The sequence below is a fragment of the Panthera tigris genome, chromosome B4, assembly GCF_018350195.1.
Source record: "Panthera tigris isolate Pti1 chromosome B4, P.tigris_Pti1_mat1.1, whole genome shotgun sequence".
Lineage (NCBI taxonomy): Eukaryota > Metazoa > Chordata > Mammalia > Carnivora > Felidae > Panthera > Panthera tigris.
Genome location: NC_056666.1, coordinates 132,038,395 through 132,050,911, shown reverse-complemented (window position 1 = coordinate 132,050,911; position 12,517 = coordinate 132,038,395). Strand labels below are relative to the sequence as shown.

At 50.9% G+C, this 12,517-nt stretch overlaps 1 protein-coding gene across 8 annotated transcripts in view; it reads right to left on the bottom strand.

The window, feature by feature from the left end:
* Positions 1-422: 422 nt before the first annotated feature.
* The window catches only part of GRAP2 (GRB2 related adaptor protein 2), a 61,854-nt gene continuing 49,759 nt past the window's right edge, over positions 423-12,517 (bottom strand). For 6 of the 8 annotated variants that reach the window (XM_042993326.1, XM_042993330.1, XM_042993327.1 and 3 more), the window contains 5 exons: positions 10,554-10,673; positions 6,996-7,164; positions 4,507-4,692; positions 3,198-3,320; positions 423-2,654 (listed from right to left, as the gene is read on the bottom strand). In XM_042993326.1, coding sequence (XP_042849260.1) covers positions 2,394-2,654; positions 3,198-3,320; positions 4,507-4,692; positions 6,996-7,164; positions 10,554-10,673 — 859 coding nt within the window. In that variant the 3' untranslated portion in view covers positions 423-2,393. Of the gene's footprint in view, positions 2,655-3,197; positions 3,321-4,506; positions 4,693-6,995; positions 7,165-10,553; positions 10,674-12,517 lie in introns of those variants that run through there. The other 2 variants (XM_042993328.1, XM_015536357.2) reach the window with 2 other exon arrangements.

Sequence of the window (12,517 nt, the reverse complement as noted above, 5' to 3'; positions counted from 1 at the left end):
CCCTAAGGGCCTTAGCTCCCTGTGGGTGGTTAGGATGATTCTTGCTTCCTTCTGCATTGAGCCACGTGATGTGCAGGGGCAAGGCTGTTTTAGCACCTCAATTAAAGACTGGGGGGGGGGGGGACGGGAAGCAGAACATCCAGTTCCAGGGGTTCTGGAAGCCCTGCCCGCACTGTGCGGTCAACCTCTGCAGGCCAGTGACCCCTGCCCCTGGAGGGGAGTGTGACACGGACACGGGACACAGCCTGGCCAAACAAGGGCCCTGGGCGTATCACTGCTTTCTCGAGACGTGTTTCAAGGCACAAAATCCAGGCCAGAACCAAATCAGCTCCCTCTCTCTTCACTGGGGCTGGTCCTCCCACATAATCAGACAAATGGATGAGGTTTGTGGGCTGTTTAAAGCATATGGTTTGTAAATACTGTAAAATCAAACATCACTTTTGGCTTTTATTTACTGTAACATGTTCACATTACCTAGCACCAAAATAGCTCTTAGGTCTTCTCTGCCTTGCTTTTCTTTCTCCCTGTTTGTTCCTCTTCGTTCCTGTGGTGTCTTGGTCCCTGCCTTCCGTGGCGTTCACGGCTCTGCTGTAACTCCTCCTTCCCCACCTGCTGGATCCCTCCTTCCCCTGGTTGTCAGCCGCCGGCCTGCTGACTCTACTCCAACGTCTTCCTCGCCTGTCCCACTTACCATCTTGCTCCCTTTCCCTCCCTTTGTGTCTCACGCTGCTCCTTGATCTTTTGAAACATCTCTGCTACCTTTTCCTTTCTGTTCTTTGATTTCTAAAGGCTGCGAGCCAGATGTTCCTTACCGTCACCTGACTCCCCCTGCCTCTCTCAGGCTATTTTCTCTTCCCTCCCAAGACTCGCCACAGAGTGCCTTCTTTTCCCCTTTTTCTCTAAAGACAACAGAGGGATCCCAGAATCGTAGCATTCAGAGTCAAAGGGACGCAGCCTATGTTACCCCGACAGTTGCTTCTGAGCCAGACACTCTTTCTTCTCCTTTCACCCTCGATAACGGCTGCCCCCGTCACTCCTTAGAGCAAGAAGAGCTGGGGAAGAAGACAAAGGAGCAGGCACACTTCACCCCCCATCATTCTCCCTCACCAACACGTGCACCAGCCTGTCACTTAGGCCTCATCACACACACACACCCTCTTCTCAGGTCTCTCGGCGCAGACGGGTTTGCTCCCAGGCTCCACCAAAACACTGTTTCCTTCTCTAGGGTCCCTTCTCCCCAGCCAGGCCAGCCTGTGCTCCGCAACCCCAGCTGAGCCCAAGGAAACATAATTCTATTTTGAGGTGGCAGGAGAGACAGGGGCAATGGGGTCCCTCTCCCCAGGTGCAGCTCTTGGGTCGAGGCTGGAGAGAGGACGCCAGCAATGACTCTACGGCCAGATCCAACAGGAAGTTCCCGTCAAAGCTGGCTCCCTCCCAGGGTCAAGTTCAGTCAGTCAACCGATCAACAATTGCTAGTCAATGCTCTTGTGGAGTGGGCTTCCCTCTCTGCCACTGGGCAAAGCATCCTCAGGACAACGGAAAACCAATAGAGACCCAAAGAGACACCCTGGGAGTCGTAAAACAATGGCTTTAAAGTCCCACATTCTCAGCCAGGGCTTCTCCGAGCACTTTACAGAATGTAGATGCTGCTTTCTTGGTATCCGGGGAAACAGAGGTGACACCCAAGCAAGCCAGTGGGGATTTGTGAAAAACCCCCCATTTGCCAGTGCTGGGCTCCTCACGGTCTCTGTTTCTCAGGGCTGAGGAGCACTCCGGCGAGGGAGGCAAAGGTCCCCGCTGAGCACGGGGCAGGAGGCCAGCCTCGCCCAGGCCTCCAGGCACCCGCTGCTCCAGTCCCGTGTGGCTGCTCCTCTGGTCTCAGCCCGGCAGTGCCCACCCTGGTCGCACAGGAGGGACGTTGCCCTGCAAAACCTCAAGGGGAGCGGGGCTCGGAGGTAAAGCCGAAACATGGCCCCACCGAGTCCGGCTCCACCCTGTTGTTCTGGGTCCAACGCCGGGATGTGGATCTCTGCTCGGCTAGTCTCAGTGAAAGTCCCAAGACCAGGAGGCAGCGGTGCCATCTTAAGGACAGGAAGAACTTCGGTTTCATGTCTCTGCGCCCCCCCACCCCAACTTTCCCCCTGCCTTCCACACACCCGCTGAGGGGAGAGCAGAAAAACAAGTACGAATAGAATTCTCCACCTGACTTCCTTTGATATCAACTAATGAAACGACCGCATCGCCAATAAATTACTATTATCGAATGCACGTACACATAGGCGCGTGTGTGCACACGCATATACACGGATGTACACGTAGTTCCAGCTGTTCTCCCCTGCCCCCTCTCTTGCAGGCAGCTTCAGACGAAAGCCTCGGGCCCCACCGGAAGGGGCTCATCGCATCATGGGGGCCACGTAGTTGGCGGGGAAGAGGCCGAGCTTGTTGTGCAGGCGGCCGGTCCACCAGGACGGGTTGGAGCTGTCCAGCACCTCCACCACCTCTCCGCAGCGGAAGCCCAGCTCGTCGTCCTCAAGGGCCTCGAAGTCGTACAGCGCCCGGGCCCACCGCACTCGCTGTCGGGGAAACACAGAGGGGTCCTGCCGAGCCAGGGCGGCTGGGCTGGCCTTGGGAGCCACGGTCACACGGAGGAGGCTCTGCGGCCAGACAGAGTCCTCCGTGAGCAGTCTGCCCTGGAGGCTGGCTTGTGGCTCTCCAGAGACGCCCCAAGCCCCGCCGGAGCTGCAAGCACACCTCGCTGCACGATATCAGAACTCCGAGACTCAGGACTTTGACCCGCGGAGATGTTATTCTCCGAGGCCCCAAGAGAATCCTGGACAACTACTCTCCCTGCATCGATAGGTGGTCTTTTTATTGTCTTCAGGGGACAGAGAGGATGGCAGCGTGCCCAAGCTGACAGCCCACGGTGCTAGTGCAACCGAGGCAGATGGATCGCAATGAAAAAGGCGACAGATCTCCCTCCGCTAGAGCCGGAGCCAGGACAGGGCAAGGCCCTGCGGCCAGACGACGACAGACCGGGATCGGCTCTGCCCCGGGGACACCTCTCCGCCCTCACTTGCTGGGTTCCCACCACCTCCGTTCTGAGCTCCCAGCAGCGTGTCTCTCCTGGAGGACCGACCATTTCCCTAAGTGCCCCTCTTGCCGCCTTCACTGAGCCCAGAGAGGGAAGGTTCACGTACCCCGGCCACTTGGAGCTGAACTGGGTCTGTGTGTCTCCGGTGCATGAGGGCGGCGTTCATTTCGCTGGCCATGCCCACGCCACAGTGCCCGTCGTTTATGTCAAGGCTGGTTCCCCGGCGTTCCTAGAAACACATGTGACGGAGGACCCTGTCACCGCACCACATCCCTCTCAGACCGCACCCCCCACCGCCAAACCCTGCGCCTTGCTCAGATGCCATGGACACAGCCAGTGTTCCAAGAATACTTGCTGCTGATGACAATAAGCCCCAGCTGGTGGGGTGAGGTGGAAGGATAGCAAAGGGACCTTCGGCTGTGAAGACCATGCCAGATTTCGTTCATTCAATCAAAGAATATTTATCAGGCACCTGCCCCGTGTGTAGTACTGTCCAAATCACCGGGGATTTGTAGCTGGAAAGGAAAGGTCCTTGTCTTCATGGAGGGTCAGTTTAGAGGGGAAACCATACACATTTAAGTGTAAAGAGAATGTCTGAGTCTGCCAGGGTAATCAAGGAAGGCTTCCTAGAGGAGGTGATACTTGGCCTCCAGCTTAGAGGAGGAGAAGGATCAGCCAGGAGAGGGCATTTTAGGCCAAGGAAACATCATATAAAAAGCCCCCAAGGTATGAGAGAAAACACAATCGATCATTCTGGTAACTAAAGATAGTTGCTGGAATGTGTGTTTGCTCCAGGAGTGGGGAGGCTGGGGGGTGGGGGGTTTGGGGAGAGTCTGCAGGAGAGAGGCTGGGGAAACAGCTCACAAAGGGCTTCGTATGCCCTACTGAGGAATTTAGGAACGATGTTATCTGGCTGTATTGTCCGTCTCGGTAAGCGGCCCCAAATCCCATCTGGAACAAGGCAGGGGATAAATAAATAAATAAGCAAGGCTCTATTGTGGGTGTTAAACTGCTTTTCTTGTGGATCTCCACCGCCAGATGGGTTAAGGGGCTGACAGGAAAATGGAGCAACGGTTCGCCGAATCCTCAGGGTAGGAATGTGCGTGCGTGCGTGTGTGTATGTGTGTTCAGGCGGGGAGCCAACGAATTCACAGAGACTTCTTTGCCAAGAGCAGTTCCTACATCACGTTACCATATTTCTGCCATTTGGGAGGTCCCGGGTCTTTATGAACTTCGTCAGCCCTGATGAGGCCGGGCCTCAGATGGCCCTCCCCCGCCCACAGTCCCAGGACCACGACAGACCCCCAAGCACGGACGGTTGTACGTACGTGACACTGTAGGGAATTTTCCCACACTAAGTGGCCTGAGCCTCCCCTTCCCTACCTCGCTGTGCCCACGTCATTGTTTGGAGGTACCTGATGAAAGTGGGGGTGCTGTAGATAGCGCTGCTGCTGTGGCGGTGCCGGGGGGTACTGCGAGGGAGGGGGCGCTGGATGATCCGACAGCTTCCGGTTCATCGACGGCCGGATTTCTTCTCCCCCGGGCCCGCTGAGGTGTGGGCCTCCCTGGGGCCTCCGGTCCAGGCTGTTGCCCCGGTGACCCTGGGAGAGCACGAAGGTGATGTGGTTCCATCCTCCTCCCCAATCTCCCGGCCCCAACCCACCCTTCTGGCAGCTGTTTCCAGACTTTGCTGGAGAGACAGCTCCAAGAAACAGCTGGCGGGGGGCGGGCAGCCTAAACACAACCGGTGACAGTTCGGGCCCTCGCAGTTTCAGAAGTGGCCTCTACGTTCTCAGATTCTCCCAGGTTGGGGATTTCGGGCCTTTGGTTCACTTTCCACGTGCTACCCAGTAGTCCCTTCCTAGCGGGCTTGTTTTTCTCTGTGTAATCAGGCTAAATATTCTGTTTCACTGACACAATGCCACCCCTCCTTATCTCGTGTTGCCACACCACGGGACAGCCTGCCCTCCCGATAAGCTCTGCCATTGACTTTGCGTGATTTTTAACTGTCATTTATAGCCTGGTGATAGAGACCCACACAGCAACCCTCTTGCAGCACCATGGAAACCAGGCCTGCCGCTGGGCATGCTGGGAAGGAGCAAGGCTTTTTGCTTAATGCGGCCATAACCTTGTGACTCAGAGGTCCTTTCTTGTTATTTTTATTTAACAATTACACAGGGCCCTGGGCTTCACATATGCCAGGCGCTATTCTAAGTGCTTTATTTGTTTATTTATTTATTTTGTTAATTAAGAAAAAAGTTTATTTGTTTGAAGAGAGAGAGAGTGTGTGCCCTTGAGCGCAGGGAGGGGCAGAGAGGGAGGAGAGAAAGAATCCCAAGCAGGCCCATGACGCTGGGATCATGACCTGAGCTGAAATGAAGAGTTGGATGCTCAACGGACTGAGCCACCCAGGCGCCCCTCTAAGTGCTTTACGAATATGAACTCGTTTAATCTAGTTTAATGCACTTTTATGCTAACTCTTTTAACTCTGCATGCACATCCTAGTAAATTAATACCTCTGTCTGTTTCTTGATTAAAATAACTCACAAGGTCTTTAGTTAACCTTTGTTTCCTTTCTGAACTTTTATGGGCACTTGTTGGGAACACCCTTTTTTCCTAGAACTGTCACTTCTCAAGCTTACAATTAACCAATTACCTGAAATGGTTTTCTCTACTTCCCCAGGGCATGTGTTGCTTTGAAAGTCTCAATGCCTTTTCAGATAACTTGTTTTCTGGGATTTCAACTATTCCAGAGAAGGCTTCTTCGTATAATACCCACCTCTTTCTTATAACCATGTCATTTCCTTTGAAAGATATTTTATAATGTGTGTGTGTGCGCGCGCAGGGGGAGGGAGGGGCGGTGAATTTACCTACAGGAGGCAACTTAACTTTTCCTTGGTGTTTACTATTGTCCAGACCCTATGGCAAGTGCTATCACTATACTGTCTTATTTAATCCTTACAACAGTCCAGGGGGGGAGGTATTCTTTTCTCTCCATTCTACAGATGAGAAATCTGATCCTCAGAAGGGTTTTTTAACTTGGCTAGGCAACAAGGACAGTTAGTGATGAAGTCAGGATTTAAAGCTAGGTTTGTCTGATGCATTTTCTATTAAAATGATACTCTAGAGGCACCTGGGTGGCTCAGTTGGTTAAGCGTCTGACTCTTGACCTCAGCTCAAGTCATGATCACACAGTTTGTGATCATACGGTGACAGCACTGAGCCTGCTTGGGATTCTCTCTCTCCCTCTCTCTCTCTGCCCCTTCCCTGCTCTCTCTCTCTTTCTCTCTCAAAATAAATAAACTTAAGAAAATAATTTATTAAAATATTTATATTTCATAATGTTCTAAGAGCAAGAATTCCAGGTCAATTTTTTTCCTCCAACACCCCCACCCTCCTTTCCTGGGACAAAGCTCTCCCCACTGCCTTAGTCCTAGACTCCAGGCTGCTCTCCAACATCCCTGTGTGTGGCCCCCTGGCCTTCATCTCTGGGCAACTCCTAAGCTAGGCTGAAAGCTATGATGTAGTAGTATTTATAATAACAAAATAAAGTATCTACAGGTAAGAGCTGATGTTTGCTGAGTGTTGTTTGTAGCATTGTTAGGAATGACGTAAGGGGAGGGGATACATTATCTTCTCCAACCTTCACAACCATCCTGTGGGCTAGGTATCACCACCTTCTGGTTTTACGGGTCAGTAAACTCAGGATTGGACAACTTTCCTAAGTCACATGGCTAGGAAGTGTTAAGACAGGGTTTAACTGAGATCTGACCTCCAGATTTGAGATTCTGTCTTCCAGAATACTCAGAGGACATGCCCATCAAATGCATTGCCTTGACGGGTCACATAGGACTCATGTTGCCTAAAATCTCCAGACTTGGGCTGATCGGGGCCTGAGGTGTACCTGATCCTCTCGGGTTCTATCCCTCAGAAAGATCTGCTTCTGTTTGGAGATGGAGGTCGTCCTGTAGTAGTCCACCAGCTTATTTAGAGATGGAAACTTCTCTGTCCACAGGAAGTAATTACCCTTGGTGTCTCTCATGACCTTGAAGTGCTGAACATCATCCTCATGCCTACAGATCAAGGAGAATCCACATTGTATATTACATCACGACAATGTCCCCACCCCCCAGGACTGACTGCCTCCAGGGATGCTGGAGTTCTGTTTGGGCAGGAAATGGAACCGCAGGTGCCTGCCTATCCAGTGGCAGGTGGGGCTGGCTCAGTTAAATTCTAAGGGGAGATTTGTGGGAGGGACCGTTCAGGACACAGGCTGCATTAGAAAGGATTTTTACATCAGCAGAAGATAATCTATTTTCTGACACTGGAGCCGACCTTTCATAAGAAAAAAAATGTTTCCAGGGTGCCTGGGTGGCTCAGTTGGTTAAGTGTCTGACTTCGGCTCAGGTCATGATCTCACGGTTTGTGGGTTCGAGTCCTGCATCGGGCTCTCTCCTGTCAGCGCAGAGCCTGGAGCCTGCTTCAGATCCTCTGCCCCTCTCTCTCTCTCTGCCCTTCCCCAGCTCGCACACTCTTTCTCTCTCAAAAATAAATATTTAAAAAAAAAGTTCTTTAAAAAAAAAAAGGAAAGAAAAAAATGTTGTGAGTGCTTTAATGACTACAAGGTTAAGGACTCTTTACAATGTTTGTTTGAAACGTGGCAATCCCTGAGTTCTGTACTACGCTAAGAACTCTGACAAGACTCAGAGGGGAGGGCTTTTCACCCCTGTGACCTTTCCATTATCAGAAATACTTTGAACCAGCTCCTTTAAGCCCATAAACTAGCTCTGGACAGTAAGAGACCACCTTGAGAAATTTGTCACAATCGGTTCTCTATATAAAGGCGATCTCTTGGTCTTGGTTTACGTTTTACATAAGTAAGGTTACAGAAGATTTTGAACTTTTAGGGGAGAAAAGTTATATAGCGATGTGGTGTTTTCATTGTAAAGGACCTCTGAGATCGGTTAGCCTTGTCTCCATGTTACAGATGAAGGAGGACGCTGGTTCAGAGAGATGGCGGGGGCTTGGCCAAGGCCACCGTGAGTGAGTGGCGGAGCTGAGGCAAGAACCTCGCTCTCTGATTCCAGTCTAGCGAACTGGGCCTGTCACACCGTGTACACATGCTAACTTCTTTTAGATCGGCACCTTTTAGTACCAGCTGGAAATATTTGTACCAGGATTGGAGAAATTGGATTTTATTCACCTGGAAAGGGGGACCTTGGCCTTTACTAATAGCTCAATTAGTAACAGCTCAATTTCTCAGTGTTTCTCCATCACCAAGTCCTTCTCTTTTGGATGTCAAGTTTATTTGTCAAACAGACATACATTTATGTCTAAAAATAAACTAATGATATGAATTGCCTGATCCAACAGAAAGGTCACGAATTTAAAGAGAGTTGGAGAGTAAAGATACCTCGGAAGGTTAGTGCAGGTTTCTTAAGGATGGAATCAGTGGTCCATGTTCAGAGGGGACAGGAATTATGACTGATCTTCAGTCTCTTATGTGCTGGGCTCTGCTCAGAGCCAGGTGAGCCTGCGCAGTGACCTCTGCTGGACTGCTCTGGGGTAGAACTGACTTTGCAATCACTGCATGGCCTTCCCCTTGGAGGTGGCCCCTAACAGATGCTTTCTTCACTCTAACACCACATGGCTTAATTCATTAAGTCATTACTCCTCACATCTGTGCGTGGAGGAGGAAATATTCTTGTGATATAATTATTCATCTACCACCTCTTAGTCAAAGAAACAGAGAGAGAAACATTAACCCTTGCTCTCTCATGAGCTGAGAGGACTGGATGTCAGGCTTGCAGCTGGTCATGTGCGCCCATGGAGAGAGAGTGGCTGCACCAATGTGTCAAGTTCAGAGAGGGGCCGAGAAAAGGATGTTACTCAGGGCTCCAGACTCTAAAACCTAGTGTTTCAGACCCTTAACAAATGCTAAGTGATAGGACTACAATTAGCTCTTAATTATCTTTGCATGACAGAAAGCAGATGTATGAATAAATGAAAATGATTTGCTTTGGAATATATTATGCTACATTTCTGCAAGAGATATAATCATGATTATGGCGATATTCACAAGGAGCTGCACTGGCAGAAGTCAAGGCTGACCGTTTTGGAGAATTCACCTTAGTGGAGGAAATATAAACCATAATTTCTAGCTGAAAAGCCACAGTCCACTTCATGCAAACCAAAGGCACCAAGAGATGCCCTTCAATGTAACCATTTCCGGGGTCCAGTCTGTAATCAGGGCCCTTAAGAAAGAGATTTGGTTGTAGGATTTATCAATAGAGCACAATTGCATTAAAACCTGACAAATTTAGAATCTGTGATACATCAGTGTAGGCCTGAGCTAAAATTTACTACTGCCTAAGCTGTGAAAAAAAAAAAGTTTTAGTTAAGGAAAATTAAGAGTTTAAGTAAGATTGCAAGGGCAAAGCTAATGAGACCAAGCTATTTTTGAGCACTTTAGAGGAATACGTGCATATGAACGGTTGACCCGTTATTTGTAAGTCCTTCCTACCTATTCCTTAAAATATCCATTCTTTCTAAAGAGTAAAGTGGCCTCAGTTCATTACCTGAGATTGGATTTATGCGCTTAAAGCACTAAAGCTGTATGCCTTTCAAAGCGTATTGAACAATCTGAACCAACATTTCCTGTCAATGAACTTGACAGGCGGTCCCACCACACACGTCTCCTCCTGCATGGAAATCAGTGTTAATTTATGCACTTTCACATGTGGCCACCACGCCTGATATGGGACTCGCGATTCCAGACAGGCTGACCACACGCAGTGTGCTCAGACTTGGGGTTTCTGAGTGTGGGGCTGTGTCATGTTTATGCCTGGACTGACTCACTTCCTCCCGGGCACGCACACGAGTGAGATTTTGCTGCTACCGTCCCTCACCCCAGCCCTCCTCGGCTCCCATCTGCTGCTGTCAGCTTGCTGCGTTACAGTGTGTTGACGTAGCCCTTCTTTTTGTGCCACCACGTACAACTACCTCTGTCCCCTACAGCAGTGACTTGGGATTTTAATTGTCCTCGGAGCCTTCTTCCGACATATATCAGTAGTTAAAGAAAAGGTTCAGATTTAAACCTCAAGACAGATGTGGACAACTGGGAATTCTCCCTTCCTTCTCCTGCCCCACTTCCTTGCACAAATACTCACTGAACACCTACTGGGTGCAAGGCACTGTTAAAGGCACAAAGATGAAATAGAATAAAATCTTGTCCTTCCAGAAGCACTTGGGCTGGAAGGGGAAGCAGATGAACATCTACATAATTTGGCCACAAACCAGCGTACTGAAGAGTTATATATATATGTCATGGGAAGGAAATGGACGGCATCCCAGTTGATAAGATGCCTGGGCCCCTTGGCCACCATGCTCCTGAGCAATAAATAGGTCACATTCAAGAGGTCACCTCACGGCCTTAGCAGTCTGGGTTGGGGGTGGCCAGTACCTGACGGAGATGGAGAAGTCCCCTGGGGAGCTCTGGCTGGCCCGGATGATGAAGAAACCAACCTCCTTGCCCATCAGTAAGTTCTCTGCCTGGTGTCGGGAGAGGCCTTCGTGAAACCATCTATTAGATGAGATAAAACCAGAGGATCTTGGTGAGTTGCCAGAGCGATGGAGGGGAAGGGGAGAAGGGATGAGCCAAAGGGACAGAGGCCGGGGACTCTGGTCAGTAGAGAGCAGAAAGAGGCCGAAGGGGGGGCCGGGGCCTCTAAAACCAAACACGTGCTCTAGGCGGTTTGCAGGCGAGGCAAGTGAGTGTTCCCCTGACGCACCCCCTTTGTTCCTTCCCTCTCTCTCGCTTGGAAAACCTGAATCATGGAAATGTGCCACTGCACCAAAATGGGACAGTGTGGGAGTGACTCACTGCGGGAAGCGGCCGCCTGCTGGCAGCTATGTGAGGGATGTCACTAGGAAAGAGCGCTGCAGGGACAGATGATGTGCCAGCAAGACAGGAGCCCCTTCAGGCGCTGGGGGACCGGAGCTGGGGAGCCGTGGGCTCTCCCCCAGGCTGAGAGCTCAGTGGGCCCGCCTGAGAGCCCAGGGGCCCTCATGATCCGGGTGGCATGGAGCAAGCAGCGGCCAGAGAGCAGCGTCTACACAGCCAGCTCCGGGGCCCTCCCCCAAATCCAGGAAAATAATCTTTATGGTGGAAAAGAAGAAACAGGGGGGAAACTACACTTTCAGGGGAACAGTCAGGGTGGCAGGCAGCCTCTAAGTGTCGCCGCAGGTGGCAGAGCGCGTGTGAAGGCCAAGAGCTGCCACAGAGGCAAGGCAAACAGTAGCTGCAGCCTCAGGGCAGGTGGCCAGAAACCTCTCGACCACACAAGAGCGAAATGAGTGTTTGCGATCACTCAGCGGCCCTAAGTGGGACTGGCCCCATTTCCTCAAGGCGGCTGCTCCATTGTTGCCCCTGGAAGGCTAGTATGTGCGTCCCCCTAAGGTGAATGTCCCACACTCTTTGGATTCCTTTGTGAGCAATTCTCTACGCTCTCTGGAATTTAGGAACCTAGACTCCAGACAGGAGCACCTTATTCCAGACCTGGTGCTGCAGGCGAAGTTTCTTTGGGCTCTGAGGGGCTAGAAGCAGAGGGTTTCTGGTGGTCACCTGCCTAGAAATCCTGCCAGGATATCTGTTGTGCTTTGCTGCAGGGCTAAACAAGGGACTGCCCACCACAGCTTTTGCCTTGTGCAGGAAATGTAATGGGGCCGGGCAGAGGAATGGGCCACGCTCCTCAGCAGCCATACCTCAACGGAAATATTTTGGAAGAGGCAGCCAGCAGTTAGGAGATCGTTTAGAAAGTACACACTTATCCTCTGACGGGAGCTTGACACGTGACTTCAAGACTTGCAAAAAACGTCCACACGCTATATGTTAAACGAGCGGGCAGGGTTACGTTATTACGCATCATTCCAAAGCTATTCACTTGTTCATTCAACAGTTTTTATCAAATATCTACTATGTGCTGACCTGCTTCTGGGCACTCGGGATACAGTGGTGAGCAAGGTGGACAAGAGCCCTTGCTGCCACGGAACTTATGTTCTACCATGCTGAGACAGCGGGACCCACCAGTGGACCCAGTTGTTCACTGTGACCTTGATAAAAAGGTTTCAGTAGGAGGAGAGAAGTTAGAGATAAGAGTGCACACAATTCTTTTGAAGAAGGGGAGTGGTAGCTGGAAGGGGACTTGGGATCAAGAATTTTTTTTTTTTGTTGTTAGACGGGAGACATTGCAGCATCTTTGTGGATGGGAGTGACCCAGCAGAGAGGAAGAGAGAACTGATGTGAGACAGAGAGAGAGGGGAGAGTTTCTGCCAGAGGCACAGACGATTCTTCCCAAACAGCTGCAGGAAAGGCAGTGTCCCAGTAAGTTGCAGGAGGTGGGTGGATGCAGTGAGTCAGGTGGGGGG